Raw genomic sequence first — 20911 nt, 5'->3', positions numbered from 1 at the left:
ATGAAGTGAAATGAAATGAAGATGATTAATTTGAGACATTAATCAACTGGGATGAAATTAAATGAAATGAGATGATATGGGATGAAATATAATCGCAGTAAAATGGTGGTCATTTACTGAGATTTTTTCAGTGGACTTTTTGGAGGAACCCGAGAAGTTACGTCCAGCAGCTTTGTTTCATTTTCCCACATTTGTGCACTTTCACAGATATTAAACAATTAATAAACCACCATTATTACACATTTAAACCTGAAGAAACACTAAATAGACAAAATAATACAAATCACACAACTTCACTCTTCGCGTTCCCGCCAAAAAGCTCTTTTGGCGGTAATTTTAATACTGCCACAGATTATATACATTATTACGCAGCGGTCTCGAAGAAGGACTTATAGGTATGTATATAACCTTTAACAATATCGCAACCAGATGGCGTTACGAATTTTCATAATTATTATTATTTCCGACGTTTCGAATACTTAACAGTTTTCGTTGTTACGGATGATCGTAAAAGTACTTTTAATTATGATTATGATACGCAAAAGCTGAAGATATTTCTACAATTAATTTCATCTTTACGTATTAATTTTCATATTGTATTTATATTAAATTAGATAAATTACTTGAGAAGCCTTGAAGCGGAATGCTATTATAAACTAGGGAAACGTACAGATGCAATTGCATCATTCGACAAGGCCGGTTGCTGTATAGGAGCATACAGGTACATTCGTATATGCTGCAAGCTAATTAATGTAAGTAGTTAATTAGTTTCAAAGAACCATTTCAAATAATAAAATATTTTCTTTAGTAAAATATATTGTTTTTACAATTTTTATTAAACTATTAAAGAACTGTAAAGGAAGTATATTTGTACATTAAGTATTACGAAATACCTAGTCATTATTAAATCAAAATATATTGTGGTAACACCACATACCTTTTTTTTGTATTTATAGAAATATTTGGTTAATAACTAATTAGTACTAATTACATATAATAGTCAAAATGTTGAAATCACTAAAAAAATATACACATACCCTGCCATAGTTAGATTATTTGCTTAGTTTTTAGAAATTTCAAAATGTTAATAAAGAACTATGATGATTGATACAAGATATTTGCAACACAAGATATTTGACAGATTCCTGAATCTCGAATTCAAATTCAAATTCAAAATCATTTATTTCAACTTAGATGTCAGTATAACACACTAATGTCTTGTTGAATGTCAAATATAAATAACAATGTTAACTCTACCACCGGTTCCAAAAAAGCCACAGTCCTGAGAAGAACCGGCGAAACAAACTCGACGGGCTTTTTTTTTTGTTTTTTCTCAAATATTTCCTTTTTATTTTTTTAAATAAGTAAAAATATTTGCAATAAACGAAAAAACAAGTCAAAAAACACAATAATTTTTTTTTATAATAATGAAAAATGAAAAGGCCAGGAGCGAGCGCCTCATTCCCACGTAGTGCCATCTAGTAAATAATCCTTAACTTTATAATATGCTCGCTTACGACACTTTCAAGATAAGCTTGTATACAAGGACGGTCAAGTCTAACGAACAATATCCCCCAGTCGGTAGAAGATTTTCCCTGCGTGTGAACCTCCAAACTTCTATGAAGCGCTCAAATGTTTGTTACTGTTATTAAAGTAGTTTCAATTAGCATATTTTTTTATTCTTGTTCTAGCATCCTGCTATCAATTTCATGCAAAGAAGCGCAACGTGCTAGGTCTACTTTAATAGATTTGGTGCGACGACAACCCAGTGCCTACACGTGGATGGCACTTGCTGATGATTGGATAACGGTACTATTCGTTGAACACTATAACATTAAAGGTTTTATTATGAAGGAACATACGCTACATAAGAGAAATCATTCCCGAAACCCAAAATTTATTTTCTGTGACTCTTCAATATTGTATAGATGTAGTGAGAAATTATTTTCTTTCAGGAAAACTCGGTTCTTTATCGGAATACGATGACACCCGAACTGTCAATGAATGATCGTATTAAACGAGTGACATTTTCATATCCATTATTATGGAACTTTATTGTTTAGTGTCATTATCAATGTGTCAAAATGAATAGTCATTGTATAATATAGAGATGTTACAACCATAACAATGATTACTTAAAACGGGATATTTACCAGTGTATTATACGAAATGAGTTCCCGATATTTTTAAGTAATAATTGTTATCTTCGTGACCATGTTAGTTTAAAATCATAATTATGTTACAACCACCTTCTGTAAGTTTGAAAATATTCAGTTTTATTGTCATTAGTAAACAAATCATTATCTCCACTTTAAAACATAATTAAAAGTACAACAAAATAAAGCTAATTGGGAAATATTTCCAATAATAAAACTCAACACTTGCCTAAATTTTATGTCATTGGCGTCCCTGTCGTACCTAAGTAAATAACCTGCGTGTGAGAGGGATGCATTCGACATAAAGGCTTAAAATTTTATTAAAATTAAAATTTTACCTACTGCATATTTAGATCGATGTTTTCAATATTTTCCATTTCACAATCTGAGTAACAGTCAGACATATCATCGTCAGATTCGTCAGTGCTTTCATTGACGTTAATATCCTAATCCTATCAATTTGATCACCCATCGAGCGTTCCTGTGAGTGATATTCATTTTCACATTTGATAGCATGATCACAAACTTTCTTCCATTCATCCGGGCCAATCATATTTGTTTTTTCTTCAATCAATATTTATACTGTACTCATATTCATGTCTATGTTCTTTTTTGATACGTAACCTTTTATCTGTGACCATATGTTTTCAATAGGGTTAAAGTCGGGGTGGTATGGCGGTAACCTTAACGCTTCGTGTCCATGTTGATGTAAAATTTTGTCAATGTGATATTCTACAAAAAAAATTTTATGTCGACAAATAATTTCGTATAGTTGTATTTTGGTTGATGATGAATTATGGGGAATATTGTATTTTTGTAACCAGTTAATCATAAGCGGCTTTGCGGTATTATAGTTGAACGGACGTTTCACATATTTATTGTAATAAGCACCATTGTCTACTACTAATACAGAATTTGGAGACAAGTTGGGAATAAGTTGATTCCGTAACCATTTTTCATAATTAACATTATTCATGGCATCGGATAATCACCGGTTATTATCATTAGACTTGTACATAAGTAGAGCACCCAGTACAAATCCTTTGGCACTACCTGCATATACTATAATAAGACGTTGACCTTTGAAATTAACTGTTTCACTCCTTTATCCGTAGAATCGATCCAGCACTTTCCTGTTAAATGGGATGTGTGAACATAAGTTTCGTCAGTATACACAATATCTCTTCAGATCTGTACCTCCTTCTTAAGTCTAAGTATTTTACTAGCTCTCTTGTAAACTAGACTACCTGATGGTTGGGTGATGCCAAGGGAGCTCCTGGACCCCACTGTTATAATGCGATATTCGATCCAACCGGAGTGATATGAGAGCGCTCATAATGAATACCCTCACATTCTTCATTCCTCCCACAGCGTTGGGATACGACACTCACTTGTCCCACTCTTCCACCAACCCCGTGGGTGGTCCACTCCCCCTGCGAGGGAGTGTCTAATTCCCTCTCCGCCCCGACTGTCTTCGGAACAGTTCAAATCGAGTGAGTGCCGGATGGTGCCGTGGCCACCCTCTAGTTTGCAGAGGTGGGGCCACAACACGGAGTCACCGACTTGTCCGATTGTCCTTCTATAGATAGTAGTTGTGAACGGAGGGCAATGGGTAAACACGGGTTGAAGAAGAAGATATAATAGTTGTAAGTAGATTGTAGGAGATTAAAGTTAGATTTAACAAAAATAAAAATAAAGAGGAAAACAGATTGGCGCCTGGAGGTGCCCAACGCCGAACAACTCACCGCCCTAGACTCAAGCCCCACATTATCATTTATAAGTATAAATCTCGATGTGGCTGTGGACGTGCACGCATACACACCCCCCCTGATTCACCCCAGTTTCACATCACCCTTGCTCTGTGTAGCAAGGAGAATATGCCCGGGTAGAGGGGTTCGCCACAACTCCCATTCCCTGCACCGTATAGGTGCACGACGATCCCGGTATGGAGACTTTCAATCTTAGGGCTCAAAAACGTTCGTGATCTGAATTCCGATAACCGTTTAACATCAGGTAGGCCATGCACTCGTCTAGTCAACATAGCTAGTACATAAATTAAAACTCCATATTTTCTCGTCAAACAGAAATGTTCCTTATTTTTAAGCGGGCTGCTGTTGGAGAAGGTGGAGATGGCGGTCAAACTCAAGAGCAAATCACAGGCAGGGCGTGTGCGACGGCTTGCGTGGTTCAAGCTCTCAAATGGGACAGAAGAGCTGGCCACGCTTGGGCTCTCCTTGCTAAGCTAGTTGAATCCAAGACTCAACGCCAACATTGCAATAGAATGGCTGAAATCTTCAGCTAATCTGTTTCATCATGGCAATAGTTTGAGCCAGTAACAGTACACAAACGGGTAACTTCTTTAAAATTAATACAAAATTTCAATTTAAGCTCGTTATCTGTTTTAATTATCATGAAAAGCACTTTACAAAAACAGATTTAATTAATAGTTTTTGGGAAAACTAATTCTTTTACAAATATTAGAAGAATAATAGTACATTTAAAGAATATCGTAATATTTATGACGATATAAATTTAACTTCTTTTTATTTATTCTAACATGATCCAATAATAAGGATGTTTATAAATTTTGTATCGGTATGCGAATTTTACAAGACAACAATAATACTGACATAATTTGCATGTTTATTCCATAACATTAGCAGCAACAGGCATAGCGTGACAATTTACGTCATTGCATAGTTTAAATTACCTAATTAATTCTTTCTAAATTAATTCTTTCAATTTAATCCCACGGAGATGTTTGAGATGTAAGTTTTTTTGTAAACTTTCTTCCATCGTACTTATTTAAATGCTAAGGCAGTATGTGATAGTGATCGTATACCCTGAGAGTGGTATTATATTCTAGAACAAAATAGCAAAAGTGAATGCAAAAAAATGTTTTAAATTTTTATTTACTTACTTACTTGAACTTATTTGTATTTTTAAATTTAAGTGCTCTATTATTATTAATTTATATTTATTGTAAATAATGTTGGATTTAACTTATAGTCTATAACTAAATGAAACTAAGAGCAACTTAGAACTATGTATACAACTTCATTTTGACTTTAACTTGAGACCAAAAAAAGGGCTTACGACTAAACATTCATTACAGAGTAACTAGTTTTGCATAAATTAATTTTTAATTTATTGTCTATTTACCTAAAAACTTTGAGGTGAAACTTCATTAGGCGCGTTGAGAGTAAAATTTGTTACGGCTACGAAGAAAATATACAATTTAAGAAGAGCAAGAGTGAAAAAATAGACAGTACATCTCGTGAACCACTCGACCGTGGAGAGAAGGAAAGAATAAACTGAGCTAGGTTGTTTCTCTTATACACTGCATTGCCTATTACAAGAGAAGTTTGGTTTAAGAATGAAAAATGAAGAAAACCACAATACTACACGCCACAAAAAAAAGTTTCACTTCTACGCAATTAATGCACGCGCACCATTTTTTCTCCATTTTTAATCTAGAGCGTCGCAGACATACGTACGTACGTGCGTACATGGATTATTTTATTTTCTTTGGCGCATATTTTATTTAAGCTGTAAAATATCCGCTATCACGAGCATATGGTTTTACGTCAAATCGATACTATATGTTTTCTCATAGTTTTCGCGAAGTCAAAAAGTAAATAGTATATTGTACACCAGTGTTAAGACGAGCAGTTAAGTAACATGAAATATGAGGTCGATGTTTCGTAAAAAAAGGAAAAGCCTGCAGTTTCGTATAAATCTTATGATTATATATAAAACTTACATATCTACAAAATCTTTGTTTTCTTTTCAGGCTAGCTGGAATGGGTGTATTTGTCTATGCGTTGATTTGGCTGACGCAAAAATTGGCACAACTGCCAAGCCCACCTTTGGATATTGAAACCACGCCTTTGCCTGACCGACACTTTATTCCCCCCCAGCTGCCGGGATAGATTAAAAACATTCAGTTTTTCAATGTTTTTTCTATTTAAATTACATGGGTAATTTAAAGAAACACTAAAATTTTATTATTTTTTATCATATTGAACAACGCTATTGATACATTATTAATATGCAACAATTTACCCTGTTCTCACTTGTGTGTGTGTGGGTGTTGTAAATGGCTTTTCGAATTTTTGTCGTATCGTTATGAAGGTCACACATGATATAAGCATATTTACGTAAATTATTTCTTTTTTCTAAGAATCGAGAAACGGAATAATCCCACGATTCGAAATGGCCAGTCTTTTATTATCCAAACTACATAGGCGAACACAAGCTGACCATCATTTCCTACAAGATTTTTTTTATCGCCCTTAAAGGCAAACGATCATACTTATAAACTTTTTATATGAGCTATTTAATATTGGCGATAAGCAGTAACTACTATTAACTAGTACATGAAATGGTGTTTGAGAATAGATAACACAATAACGCCCCCATGTAATTTTATAAAATGGCATTTTTCACGTACTTGAACTATGGTACACAAGTCGCATGCACAGTGATGGCACTCTGTCGTCGGCTCAGCTCCGATTCGTTGTAAATACATTCCGAAGCAGCTATGATAACTCAGCACCGACCGGTAAGTGAGGCGTCCTAGGTCACGAATGGCCTTGTTCCCAAGGACCGGGCGAAGATGCTGGATCCTGCCTTATCGTTTCGTCATGATTGGGCCTGCCTCACTCAGATCACACTAAGACAGGTACGGAATTCTACTTGCCACTAGTAATCAGCAGTGAGCGCCTCCGCTTCCAGAATACAGGGTGGCGTTCCCGGTAACACGTTTGCCACCTCAAAGGAGACCGTAATAGCACGCCACTGCAATAGCCTCGCCAGACTTACGATCAGGGTTTGGCCTATTATTCCGTTCATGCCCATCGAATAGTCCCATCCCTATATAGAGGTGAGGCATCGACTGGTTAGGCCTCTAGGTGCTGGCAAGAAGCCAGCCTAATGCGTCTGTCGTCTGATTTGCTAAGTGATCGCGAAAAGTCCAACGACTACGTAGAATGAGGCCAAGGTACATAAATTATATCGCGACCTCATAGCGGACGCCTCCACTAAGATGCGGGTTTGTAGACCTTAGACCAGCATCTTGGCTATTTTACTCTTCGACTGTGTATTAAATACAAGGTACCACAAATAACGCATACCTCGCGATTTTTGTACATTTTTGACGTGTTCCAATAAATCTAGTCATATCCTACCTACAACCAGCTGCTCAACAGTTTTGATTTGATTCGTCCGATGCAGTAATGTTATTCCACGAAATAAAAATAAAATACTACCAAGCGTGGCATTTGTTTTATGTTTATTAGCACTTATTCGTTTGTACAATGGCTATTGTTTTGAATTTGTTTAGACTATTACTATTTTTTGATGCTATTAGCAAACGAAACACAGACGTGTGTAGATATCGAAGTTGTTTTAGAATTCGTATTTGAGATATAAAAAATTTACATATTTTTGCTAATATCGATGATCCACATGAATAATTTCATTAACATTCATTACAAACGAATATGTTAGACATGTAAGTTGGTCTTGTGTTTTATTTTATTTTATTTTTAATATGTAGTTGTTTTGAAAAATTTCAGTCCTTTTTGACACTTATAAAGGATATTAACAGGCGTATAACAATAAATATGCTCAGAGCAGGTACTGGATTGCTTAGACTGTTTATTGTATTCCACAAGCTAGGCACTACGTTTAAAAATTCCATGTTGTCCTTCACCCTGTCTTGGACTGTCATCGCCATAATATACACCTCTGTCTCTCCTGTCCTCACAGACAGCAGTTAACCAATGACGAGGTCAGCTCCTGATGCCAATTCGTTCTCGGTTTGAGATCGAAGAAATAAATCACTTTGCCGACTCGAGCTGACGCATCCGACTAGGGTACATTGTAAGCGATGGAGGAGTGCAATTATAAAATCCCTACATACCTTATGAAGAGGCAGAATGGAAACAGTCTGAAATTTAATATAACCAACTAATTTAATTAATCTAACCTAGGCAAAATCTAATTTACGTCACCATCGTAGACCCTTCATGAGTCCGAATGAATTCTAAAGTTCTATTCTAATTTTCTAACGGTTCACGTAGCGATTGCACTTCTCACTTTCTCAAATTTTCTATTTATGGTAAACAAACACTCGTTCCACGTGTAACTTCCCTTAGTCAGGACTTTCTCATGTATTACCGGTACGGTAAACATATATTTGAGACAAAAATAAATACACCCAAATCTAAATACCATTTGTAACAAAGATCGGGAATCGGGAATCCCTGATCGGGAATCTAAGCCGACCATTGATACACTAGTCAAGGTCACCAAATGTTGGACTAACGACTATATTGTTTATCGACCACATTGATGGTAATAAAATCTCTTAGAACTGTAACGCGATTGAATCGAATGACTGTAAATGTTTATTACGCAATTTTGCATATTTGCATATCTATAATGAAGTTAGCTGTTAATTTACTTTTTTTCGAAGTTTCTCCGCGGGTAGTCTTTTTGTGTACGCTTTGAAATGGCTGATGGACAAACTAAATCAACTACCCAGTCCGCCGGACTACGACGAGGAGACAACGCCTATTCCCGATAGACACTACATGCCGCCTCAATACCAAGGATAATATGTAACTGATACCATGCCTCATACATACCATCAATACACAGAACAATAAACAAGGGACATGAAGAAAAACGTATTCAGAGTTTGGTATTGATTTTTTTTATATAAAAAATGCTCTTAAATTTTAATAAAATCAACTTATAGCCCTTTGTGTCAAATTTTTTTTTTTTTTTTATTGCTTAGATGGGTAGACGAGCTCACAGCCCACCTGGTGTTAAGTGGTTACTGGAGCCCATAGACATCTACAACGTAAATGCGCCACCCACCTTGAGATATAAGTTGTAAGGTCTCAGTATAGTTACAACGGCTACCCCACCCTTCAAACCGAAACGCATTACTGCTTCACGGCAAAAATAGGCGGGGCGGTGGTACCTACCCGTGCGGACTCACAACAAGTCCTACCACCAGTAATAAAATATAGACCAATATTATGTATAATTAACTCTCCATATATAAACATAGCATAGGAGAAGAGATAAATTTCGTTTTAGGGTACTATCAATAATTGTGAAATATTGTCGTCGAAATACGTCGATGCTGAGGAAGGCATGTGCTCGAAAGAAAAAATCCATTAACATGGTAAGATTTTAAATGTAAATTTTATGATAAATGAAACTAGGGGAAACTTTTCTTGAAGTATTATATATTAAAAAAATCGTCGTGATAAATTAATTTTAAACATTGTTACCTATTTTATATTTAACCGTTACTTAAAAAGCTCGTAATCATACAAAAACTCATTTTTTTTAACCCTAGAAGTTAACCTTGACTATATTAGAGTTCAAAATTCACTTAATTCAGAAATTATTTTCTACTATGTACTATAAGCAAATTATATATCAAATTAACGGTATCATTTTTTTTATCAATTATTCGCATCCCTACTCCCACTTCCACTAGGTCGTCCCAAAATTCTTCTAGCATATGTTCCGGGATTTTGAAAGGACTTATGGCTAAAACTGTATCTGGAATGAAAAAAGTTAGTGTGTTTAATTTTACATAGATTACAACACAACAAAATATATAAATCCAAATGCACGTCTGTGTTAATTGTTAAATCATAATACCTGATTGAAATTGCATCTATTGTTAATTTGTTTTCAATCAAACATTTAAAAAGTTAGCTCAGCTGTTACAATGCGAGTTTTCTATCATTTTTTTCCTATCTATGCTGATAGCCTGAGAGGCTAATTCAACTTCTCCTTGACGTGTAGGTAAGCTGACGGGGCTCAAACCGGAGTGTTGCTAACACTGGCCCCAGCAAGAGCAGTGCTTCGCAGAATCTACCACCGGATCGGAAACGCGACCCACTGAGAAAATCCGGCGAGAAATTCAGTGGGCTGTCTATGGGTTAATTTACTCGTCGAGCCCTTCGTCGCTAGCGACGTGTTCGGCGAGGACGGTGGCCGGCTTTCTATCATAGTACACTAACAAAACCCTATGTATCATAGATGTAACAAAAACAAATATCCAGATTTCACAAATTATTAAATAGCGATAAAAATTTAGTTTAATCTCGTGCTTATTTCGCAGCCAATGACTCTAAAATCTGTAAAGTAACTACTACTCAGAATTTTAGAAATGATAAAATCAATCGTCATTTGTACAATGTTTGAAGAAGTATCATTACAATGGAGCAGTTACCACCGTACTACTTCTTCGTTTGAAAAGTGGATCAGCCGCAACACAATACAATTTAAACATCGACTTCATGTCTCAAGGTGAGGGATAGATATCACGTTGTGGTATCTACGAGCTCCGGACACTACTTAACATAGAGTCCAAAAAAATATTCTACTTCTGGTGCTGTTGACGCGGTTTGTTCTGCGCCTGTGGGTTTGTTCGCATTCACCGATATCCTGCTTAATTGCGCTTGGATGGAAAATGGAATCCTGCTTAGCAAAGTATTCCAGAAAAATCGATATTTCGACATAACATCTCACGGAGGGAGCACTAAATTGATTTCGTTTTCGATTTATATCCTCCCATATAGATACTTACTAAAACTATTGATTTGGCATGTTTCTAATTTTCGTTTGGAAAAATAAAAACATTTTTGCTTATTATGGATTACATAATTAATTAATTACTAACTTACAATTTACATGTACATACATATTATCATGTATGTTTATTTAGATGAAGTAACCAACAGATGTTATAAACATAGTAACATCACAAAAAACATAATTTATAACAAAATAATTTCAACTACAAAAATTCTAGCAAACAAGTTTCAACCTACTTTTGAAATCGGATATCTTGTTGTATACAAATTTCTTTTGTCTGGAACGAACATCTATGAATCGAAAGCCAATTTTCTTAAACAGTTTTTCAATAACACGATCCGGTTCCTGAAACCAATGTAAGTAATTAATTATGTAGTACGACAAAAGAATACAGCGATTGAATTATTTTAAGACATTTTAATTTTTCCAGTAAATTGTACTAATCAGTCTGGTAATAATTTTCTCCTCTCCGCCTATCGATGTGTCAACGATATTCCAACATAGTCGCACGTGGGACATTCATATTAAAGACAAAACTAAGTATCAGAAAGCCTTTTTTTAATCAAAATTCAATAATATGAACTTAGTAGCTACCGAACATTTTTGAAATGAGCAATAAGCTTGTAATATTTATTTTCAATTATTTAAATCCCCGTATTTTATTTTACTACACAAGGCAATACTTCCATAGCAGAAGCCATTCGTGAATACAATGACATTAATATATCTATATATATAAAAGGAAGTCGTGTTAGTTACACTATTTATAACTCAAGAAGGGCTGAACTAATTTGGATGAAAATTAGTGGGGAGGTAGCTTAGAACCAGGAGAAGGACATAGGATACTTTTTATCATGTTCCCGTGGGACGTGACATAAAACGTGGTATAACAAAACGCAACTGATATGGAATGACAAAACGTAACTGACAGCTAAACGTAATGTAGTCTATGGTTATTTATAGTATAGTTTTGAAGTTGACCGGTTGATGTGTTTGTTTCGAATTTCTATTAGCTTATTTTGCCGAGATAAATATTAAGAAAGCCATGCCGCGATCAACACGATCAATTTTTTCCCGACGAAGCCGTAATGCAGCTATGATTTGAAACATTGCGAGTGAAATAAAAATATAATAATAATAATTACAACTAAAATAAATGACCAATAAAGAATCATTGAAACACTTGCTTCTTTTAATTTACATTAATTATCCAAATAAAAAAATTATCTTGATAAAATCAAAAGTCTGCTCATTTATTGCCGCCTCTAAGGCGGAATAAAGTTCGCCGGGTCAGCTAGTTTAAAATAAAAATATTATCTATACTAATCATCGATATATTACCACATACTAATATATAAATCTACAGTGGTTTTTACAGATGTTCCGTTATAACTACTGAACCATGCATCCGATTGACTTGAAACTTGGTATCCGTGTAGAAAATACATGTAATTAATGGATAGGCTAATTTTTATATGATTGTAAATAATAATGTTAATTTTAAATGCGCAGTGAAGCGGGCGAGTACAGCTAGTTATTAATATATTTAAAATAAAAATATTATTACCATACTATCATGATAATGCGAAACAAATTGATTTAAATCTTTAAGCCACCAGGAAAAAATAATTACAAAACAGTTAATAAATCTGAATTCATCGTAGCTTATAGGAGAAAATATTATGTCTATCCGTATCAAATGAAGTAACAATACAGGTATTCAAATCCTGCATTGATACTGGAAACCTAGTTTTCTAAAGAAATATGTACTTCTTTGGAGTTCAAGAGTAACTTCGACAATTAAAGAATAACGACGTAGGTATAATAAAAAGAACCTGTATAAGTGCTGGTAACAGGAGGCTGAGGCTATTTCGGCGGTGAAATAATCACGCATCTCGCTTTGAAGAATGAGAGACTTGGACGTTGTGTCTTAAGCTGCGTGACGTATTGATGTTTTAATTCATGTTTGTTTACGAGCGATAAACATTTAACAAAAAATAAATAATAGTTTAAAAAAATTTAAAAAAAAACTTTTAGAAAAAATCTTTTTTCTTACACAATTTAGATTTTTTTCTTACACTTTTTAAATCAAATTTATTAAAAAAAAATTCTATTTTTTAGTTGGATTTTCAATTTTTTTTTTCATTTTTTAGGTGAATTTCAAATTTTTCTTTTTTTTTTTAAATATTGAATGTCATCGGTCCATAATAAATATGCCAAATTTTGAGTTAATCCGACGTTTTGAAGGGGATCAAAATTATGTCAAAACATTCCGTTACATACCTACTTGCATACATACGTCTGAAGCTAATAAAATCGTCATAATAAAATAATGTAATAAAATAATGCACTGTAACCAACTATTTATTGCGGTAAACTCTTAGTAATTTATTTTCTTCATATTAGAACAGATAGAACAACGCTGTAAAACTTAAAGAAAAACAGTTGTTATTATTGTTGATTTAAGGTTATTACCATGCAATCATGATAAGGCGAAAGAAATAGATTGATATCCTTAAGCCATGCAGTCCATTTGGGTGTGTCTTTGAGTCCTTCAAACATACTATATATTGGCGAATATGCGAGAAAGGTTAAAAGGCATTCTCCGTCATCACGCATCATACTATGAATATTTGTAAATCCTTTTCTGAAAGAAAAAAACAGCAGAATATTATTCTAACAATATATTATCGGATAATAGATTGAAGACGCAATGTAGTGCATCTAACAGTATGAACGCATGTCGGATATCACAATTGCTATTTGCTCGAGGAAAACATTACCGGTGAGTGGCAGAAATAGACCGAATAAGTATGAACTCCATACCCATTTGTTTGCCATATCCCACATCACCAAACTTTCGAATACATTTTAATTTTGACGGAAATAATTAAATCCTACAGCTGCACTACACCAGGCAACTGACCGGAACCGATGGAGGCTGACAGTCGACAAGCTAAAACGGAGTCACGATCCTCAGCAATGAGGGAGCGATGGAGAAGAAGAAGAAGAAGAATTAAATCCTGCTCAAATCTGTGGCTAAGATTCTCGGTATGGAAAGAAAGACTGGTTACTTTGAACTGGCTTCAACCATAAAAATAGTACACGCATAAGACTCACTCCTGATTCTGTATCCAATGTAATGCGTAAAATGAGAAAACATGATCGAATTTTCCTTTCAGCTCATCGGGAATATCACCTTCTATATTAAGTACAGTAAATGCTGTCGTGTTATTTCCGTAACGCCCTTCGGCGTGCTTGACCATTCTCTCACTGATATCGCAGGCCAACAAAGTCTTTCTACTTTTTGGTAAGTATGATCTCAGGATATCAGTGACACTTCCGTCGCCACATCCTATGTCTAATATACTTTCTCCCGTTTCTTTCCAGTTTAATCTTGACGAATACTCATTTAAAGTGTCAGCTGCATCCTGCCTCTGAATACTGTTACTATTTTCGTAAAACTCTGCATCGTCGTTCATGAAAATCCTGAGAATGAAATAGAATTTTCGAAGATACAATCTAAATTATTTTTAGTAAGTTAAGTTGACAGAAAGATAAAAAAAAAGATCGCCCATTAATAATATTAAACATTGCCAACATGTTGCTACCATGAACACCTTCGAACCCGTTTTACTTCACATGACTTCAGAAACCTCAAATTATTTCTTTACAATTTAAATAGAAATGTGCAATAACATATTGTAGATCTTTTAAATTTTTTATAAAAGGCAAAACACAGAAAAGGAAATTCGCGCGCAAGATAGAAAGTTCACATTCCCAGTTGTCAAGGAATATACTATTCTAAAATATTATTTTATGAAGTCTTGATAGATACAATCTTTAAAAAGTGTTTACTAACCTATGTTGATAGACGAGCTAAAGATTTAAAAATAATAATGGAAAACATTATTGACATATTGCCTACTTGACTCGCTCCACCTCAAGTACGGTGGCTTAAAAACACTCAATGCATTCTCAATAATCTATATCTACAGTGTGATTCTTTATAATGTGCACATATCGAAATGAGGGAATCTATGCTTAATTTTATCGAGGGAAAAATATTAAAAAAAAGCTAAATTTTTCTTATTCTTTTTGTTTGTAGAATTTTTTAAATTTTTGTTCACTACTGTGACTCTGGTGTACACAAAACTGTGTAACTTTTGAACTAAATGATCTATCGCGGTTAAACAAATTTCATATTGATTGGAAGTATTTAAGCGTCCCGGAACTGTAGGACCAATATTTATAATTTAAAAAAAGGCACTTGTTGACTAGACTAATAAATAGTCTAAAAAAACGAAAAAACACGCTTTATATAAAATTCAACTAAACAATAGAAAATAAATTTTAATAAATTTAAATTGAAAATAGTGTAAAGTAGTGTAAAGTATAAAATAGTGTAAAGCGTGTTTTTTAGTTTTTATTAACTATTATTTATTTTTCATTATTTAGTTAAATTTGCTATAAAAGCGTATTTTTAAAACTATTAAGTACTTTAACATCAATTCCTGCCTTATCGACTATAGATAAAAATTATATAAATTGGCAAAAATGTTATTTTGCAAATTGAATAATGGAATAATCTTATCAAATTAGTGTATTGTCATCGGTCCTCAATAAATCTACAAAGTTTGAATGAAATCTGGCCGTTTAAAGTGGGTCAAAATAATGTCTAGAGGAGTCAGTTACAAACATACATACAAGTGAAGCTAATATAAAGCGTGTAATAAATAGATAACAATTTTTTTTAATGATTTAGGTTCTCCACATTGCGGAAAATAATATGTTTTCTTTTTAACGTTAATTTAACCATGCGTAAATAAAATTCTATATTAAAATACCTGTGCGAATTTCCGTTGTCGAATGTATTTTGTCCAACCATAATGAGTTTATTCCACACAATACGCTCTGAGTCAACGGGGCGTCGTATTTATAACGCGTTTTAGAGATCCTAAGATTTTAGTTTCGTAGAAAAAACATTTAAAAAAAATTATATATCATATATTATGTATTTTTCCAATAATACTCTAACGTAAGACTGCATAGAGCAGGTGTAGGCAACGCGGTGCTCGCGGGCGCCATGGCGCCCACTATCTATTTTTAATGCGCCCTCGCTGGACTAATGTAAATGTATGATAGCCAGAGCGATTTACTTACTCTTGTCAAACGGTGATATACAGTAAGTAGTCAGTAGAGTTTAGGGTTGTGCATAGATTAGCAGTTTGCCAACCTTGAGCGTATCTAATAGCACGCACATATTTTTTGTTAGTGTGTGATCGTATTTCGAACAGACAACGCGTAGACCGTGCATTTAAAACTACCAAGTAACTCGAAATAATTATTTTCTTTCAATACCGAACAAAGCTTAATGACTCACATTTAGATAATTGTTTAAGGACCGGGAACTCTAAATATATCCCCAATTATAAGAAATTACCTGAAAATATGGACACCAAAGTTTCACACTGAATTATATGTATCATTATGTATGACACCAACAAAATAAAAGTTATAAAAAATCTGTTTTTTTAATGCCTATTTATACCTGTTGATTATATGCAAAATATGCGCCCTAGGTGATTTTCAAATTTAGTATTGCGCCCTTAAGGACAAACAGGTTGCCGACCCCTGGCATAGAGTATGTATGGAAAGTTAAGATGTTAAGTCATTCCAACTTACTTTAATGCAGTTTTCGTTATTGGGTATGTACAATGCTACAACAAAGCGCAACGAACAAAATAACAACGACACACACTTATATACTAAAAACGAATTCAGAATAATAATGTTCACACTAATGGATAATGATAAAAGCGGTTCGGTCCTGGCGCTTTTTCTATTAATTATAAATGGCGGAAGACCGTAAAACTATATAGATGTATCTACACAGGGTCGGCCATCTTGGGTAGCGGTGCGTGATACAATAGACGCACCGTTGTTCATCTTGGAGACGTCATCCTTGTATTAGTTACAAGCGGTTTCACTGGTGATCGTCGCAGGTTGGTACGAACGATATGACATAGGCATCATACGATGTGGAACTGCGTTGAGTCAAGTTCGAGTACTTCTGGAAGCGGAGGCTCTCGCTGCGGATTACGCGTGGCGATGCGATCTCCGCTCCAGGGGGGAGCCGCGTCCCGGCGCGGCGGAAGTTCGAGCGCGGAAGCTTCAACCTCGGTGTGCCGTGCTCGAGGCGTGGTCTCGCCGCCTGGCGGACCCCGCCTACGGGCGACGGACCGTCGAGGCAATCCGCCCGGTCCTCTCGGACTGGGTGAATCGCGACCGAGGACGTCTCACCTTCCGAGCGACGCAGGTGCTCACGGGACACGGCTGTTTCGGTCGCTACCTGCACCTCGTCGCCCGGAGGGAGCCGACGCCGAAGTGCCACCACTGTAGTGGCTGCAACGAGGACACGGCGGAGCACACGCTCGCGTACTGCACCGCTTTCGCGGAGCAGCGCCGCGTCCTCGTTGCAAAAATAGGACCGGACTTGTCGCTTCCGACCATCGTGGCTACGATGCTCGGCAGCGACGAGTCCTGGCAGGCGATGCTCGACTTCTGCGAGTCCACCATCTCGCAGAAGGAGGCGGCGGAACGGGAGAGGGAGAGCTCTTCTTCCCTCTCGGCGCCGTGCCGCCGCCGTCGAGCCGGGGGTCGGAGGAGGGCGTTTGTCCAGCTCCAGCCCCTATGAGGAGGCAGTCTCCTCCCGGTGATGGTCATGGGGCGACCTAAGGGGGTTGAGGCTGCGCCGCACGCTACCGTCACTCTAGCGCGCTGGCACCAGGAGGACGGGACGGCGCGTCGCCGGCTGCGGACTGCGATGCGGTCCGCATTTTCGTCGTCGCTGTCGTCGCCGAACATACTGTTGAAGAGCAACCCGGTCGGCGGTGTATCGCGTTCCGACCCGGCAGGCTGGTTCTGGCCCAGCGGGGTATCCCGGAACACCAGCGCCGCGTGTCTAGTTGTAGTGTTGACCGCGGGAACCCCCCTACTCTGAACGGATCAGCCGACGGAGATACGCAGGGACGCCGTGATACTGCAGCGCCCCCGCGATCACCAACCAGGGCAGGGTGTTGAACGCATTGGCGATGTCCAGGGACACCGCCAGTGCAACCCCGCCCCGGCCGACAGCCTCATCAGAGAGGGCGCACACGCGCAGCACCGCGTCGATGGTCGAGCGGCCCTCCCTGAATCCGAACTGCTCCACTGACAGATCAGGACCCACTCCCGTCAGGTGCTGGACGATGCGGGCGGCCACCACCCGCTCGAGCAGTTTTCCCGCTTCGTCCAGCAACACGATGGGACGATACCCCGCAGGTGAGTCCGCAGGGCGTCCCTCCTTCCTTAGCAGAACAAGTCTGCCCGTCTTCCACTGCTTTGGAAACCGCCCCGACTCGAGGCAGGCTTCAAAGAGCCGCACGAGCCGGTCCCCAAGGGCACCGAAAGCCAAATCCCAAACCCGACCGTGAACACCGTCAGGGCCGGGGGCCGCGTCGTTCCTCCGCATCCTCGACACGGCCGCACGAATCTCCTGCTCCGATATGCTCGGAGGGACCACCTCAGCAGGGGCATCACCGCTCACGTCAAGGCGTCGCGGCACGCCCATGAAGGGGGGCTCAAAGTCCCTCTCCATCCGCGGGAATAGCCCGGAGACAATATCCCGCAGCTGCTGAGGCTGGAGACGCTCCGTCACCGGGAGCGCCCACGGTCGCAATTTCTTGCGTACCGTCTGGTACGGGCGCCCCCAGGGATCCTGATCGAGCGTCTCCAGGAGCGTCTTCATGCTCTGAGACTTGGCCTCGCCGATGGCCCGCCGCAGAGCCTCCTGTTTTTCACGGCAGTCGGTATGTAAGCGGGCCGCCACCTCCGCGAAATCCATACCGCGAAGACGGCGACGGCGGTGGCGGACGCTTCGGCAGCGTGCCCGCACGCACTCCTCGCTGAGGAGTGCGATCTCGGGCATCCACCAATACGCACCGCCACGTGGAGCGCGGCCGCTGACCCAGGGCATCGCAGCATCGCAGACGCGACGCATCGTACCCCGGAACCAATCGGCCTCCGACTCCACGTCCACTAGACGCGCGGGCATCGGCGCCCACGCGGCCACTGTGGCCACCTCCACCGCGAGCACCTTATTCAGGCGCTTCAGTGCCCATCGTGGGAATGATCGGGGAGCGCTACGCGGGAGCTCCTCCTCGCCGTGGGCGTCTTCGGCCGGCGCATTCAACGAAGTGGAAACGGAGAGCTCAAATCGTTCGTTGACCCTAACTACGACGTACCCGGATCCCCTGGCCACCATTCCAAGGGGGGGGAACGCCGCTGACTGTCGCATCACGATCGCCACGGAGCCATCAACATCTCCGGCCCAGGAATCCTCCCGGTCAGGAGGTACGAAGTATGGCTCCGCAACGATCGCGATGTCGATGAACCACTCCGCCACGGTGTGGACGAGGAGATGCTGCGCCCTGGCGGAGTGGTTCACGTTCGCTTGGAGGAAGCGATGGACGTGATCCATTATTGAAATGTCACGTCCATCGCTCCCTCGTCTTCCGTCCCACCTTGCGGCCCGACGGCCGCGGCGGGAACTGACTGGCCGGCTGCTTTACACGCAGCCGCCTCTTCCTCTACTATTTTCTTCTTTTTCCCGCCACGCCTCCTCTTTGTGGAGGAGGGGGCGGAAAGACAGGCCGGGCCCCCAGCCCGATGATCGGCCCGCCGCTTCGCCGCGTCGCATAGCACGCAGTGTGGCGCGGCGGCTGTGCAGGAGACCGCTTTGTGTCCGGGCTGGCCGCAGCGGAAACAAAGCCCGCTGCGGTCCACGGCCGATGGGCACTTGGCGAGGCCGTGCCCGGTGCCGAAGCACCGGAGGCATCGCCAGGGGCGGGCCTTCTGTAACTGCACGTGGGCCATCACCCAGCCCACGCGCAGCCTCCCTGGTGAGTCGGCGGGCCGACCTTGTGGAGGCGTAGCCAGGAGCGTGGCCGCCTGCATAGGGCAACGCGCCCACGCAGTGAAGGCTCCAGAGTAAGAGCTTCGCAGCTCTCCCACCCTGACCTGCGTAAGGGCGCAATTGCCCTGCGATGCAATGGCGGCGGCCACTTCCTCCTTTGTGGCGCATTCATCCAGGCCCGTCACTTTGACTTCTGCCATTTTGACGGGCCTGTCTATACGCACCACTTCTGGGTCCGGCAGGATTTCACGGAGCCGGGTTGCTAGCTTGTCCGCGGCCGCACTGGTGTTGGCACCAGGACACTCCAGCAACCGGGCCCCGTTGGCAGTGTGCTGGACTCGGAGGCCACCCTCCACGCCCATGGCATCCACGTCGACGCTAGCGCGCGCCCGGGCCATCACCTCCCCATAGGTGAGGCCCTTTTCCTTGGCAGCCGGCAGCAGCTCCAATACGACAGCCGCCGACCGCGGGGCGCGCGGTTTTCTTGCCTTGCGCCCTCCCTTTCTTTTCCCTTCAGTTGCTGCTCGACCCACTACCTGGGGAGCCTTGACTGTCGGGACGGGACGGGGGTTAGGTACGTCTTGCGCCCTCCTTCGACCCCGCTTCACTACCGTCGTCCAGGCTGCGTCCATGTTGGACGGGACGGGAGGCAATGGACGGGGCTGGGGGTGTTGCGCTGGCTGGGCGGCATTCACACACTCCTTTGGATTGTTGCGGCTTCTGCCAGGCCCCGCCTTCGAAGGCTGGGGCGGGGCAGAAGCAGCAGCCTGAGGCCTCGCAGGCTGGGCGGGTGTTCGTCGCTCAGCAGTCTTGGACCGTGTAGCCAGTTTGGCCGCAGTGGCGTTCGCGGACGCCGGTGCAGCCGCAGTCTTAGGCGTTAGTGATACCTGCGCTGGCTGCTCGTGTGCCAGCGGTGGCCTCGCGCGCACTACTGTAGAGGTGCGAGCCTCAAGAATGGCTAGGCGCCTCTTGAGGTCTTCGATCTCCTTATCTTTTTCCGCCACTATGGCCTCTTGCACTTGGGGCGGTGGTGGTGGGGAAACCGAACAGCCCCGCTGTCTCCTTACACCATCAATGGCCACACGCATTGCGGCCATCTCCTCCCGCAACTTTACACTTTCCACCCGAAACTTTGCATTCTCACTCTGAACGCAGGCGTACAAAGCCT

At 40.3% G+C, this 20911-nt stretch overlaps 2 protein-coding genes and 1 long non-coding RNA gene across 7 annotated transcripts in view; 2 read left to right on the top strand and 1 right to left on the bottom strand.

Moving 5' to 3' along the window:
- LOC101745389 (uncharacterized) overlaps positions 1-10042 on the top strand; it is a 35661-nt gene extending 25619 nt beyond the window's left edge. The window contains exons 16-22 of one of the 4 annotated variants that reach the window (XM_062671403.1): positions 615-721; positions 1692-1809; positions 4261-4506; positions 5950-7671; positions 8638-8865; positions 9270-9357; positions 9993-10042. In XM_062671403.1, the coding sequence (XP_062527387.1) occupies positions 615-721; positions 1692-1809; positions 4261-4458 (423 nt within the window). In that variant the 3' untranslated portion in view covers positions 4459-4506; positions 5950-7671; positions 8638-8865; positions 9270-9357; positions 9993-10042. Of the gene's footprint in view, positions 1-614; positions 753-1691; positions 1810-4260; positions 4507-5949; positions 9358-9992 lie in introns of those variants that run through there. The other 3 variants (XM_021350128.3, XM_062671404.1, XM_062671405.1) reach the window with 3 other exon arrangements.
- LOC101745245 (juvenile hormone acid O-methyltransferase-like) lies at positions 9405-16430 on the bottom strand. Of its 2 annotated transcripts, none has more exons than XM_038014629.2 (5): positions 15635-16430; positions 13908-14276; positions 13263-13434; positions 11024-11132; positions 9405-9743 (listed from the first exon to the last, which is right to left on the bottom strand). In XM_038014629.2, exons 1-5 carry the CDS (start codon positions 15673-15675, stop codon positions 9583-9585), a joined length of 852 nt encoding a protein of 283 aa, XP_037870557.1. In that variant the 5' UTR covers positions 15676-16430; the 3' UTR covers positions 9405-9582. The 2 variants fall into 2 exon arrangements, with proteins under 2 accessions (XP_037870557.1, XP_037870558.1); XM_038014630.2 differs by lacking the exon at positions 15635-16430 and adding an exon at positions 14650-15598.
- Positions 13975-14538, top strand: LOC134199834 (uncharacterized). Its single transcript, XR_009974476.1, has 2 exons — positions 13975-14097; positions 14178-14538. It is a non-coding gene; the product is annotated as an uncharacterized LOC134199834 (long non-coding RNA).
- Positions 16431-20911: the final 4481 nt, after the last annotated feature.

The sequence above is a fragment of the Bombyx mori genome, chromosome 12 (genome assembly GCF_030269925.1).
Source record: "Bombyx mori chromosome 12, ASM3026992v2".
NCBI classification, from domain to species: domain Eukaryota; kingdom Metazoa; phylum Arthropoda; class Insecta; order Lepidoptera; family Bombycidae; genus Bombyx; species Bombyx mori.
Note: the sequence above shows the minus strand (reverse complement) of the source record. Positions and strands in the feature narration are given on the sequence as shown.

Bases quoted from the DNA above. Each gene is read 5' to 3' on its own strand.
- LOC101745245 (XM_038014629.2), bottom strand. From the start codon at position 15,675: ATGGTTGGACAAAATACATTCGACAACGGAAATTCGCACAG. The intron at 13,435-13,907 runs GTGAGTCTTATG...TTTTTCTTTCAG, and splicing joins CATTGGATACAGAATCAGGA to AAAAGGATTTACAAATATTC. The intron at 9,744-11,023 runs GTAGGTTGAAAC...TTTTCATTCCAG, and splicing joins CAAGATATCCGATTTCAAAA to ATACAGTTTTAGCCATAAGT.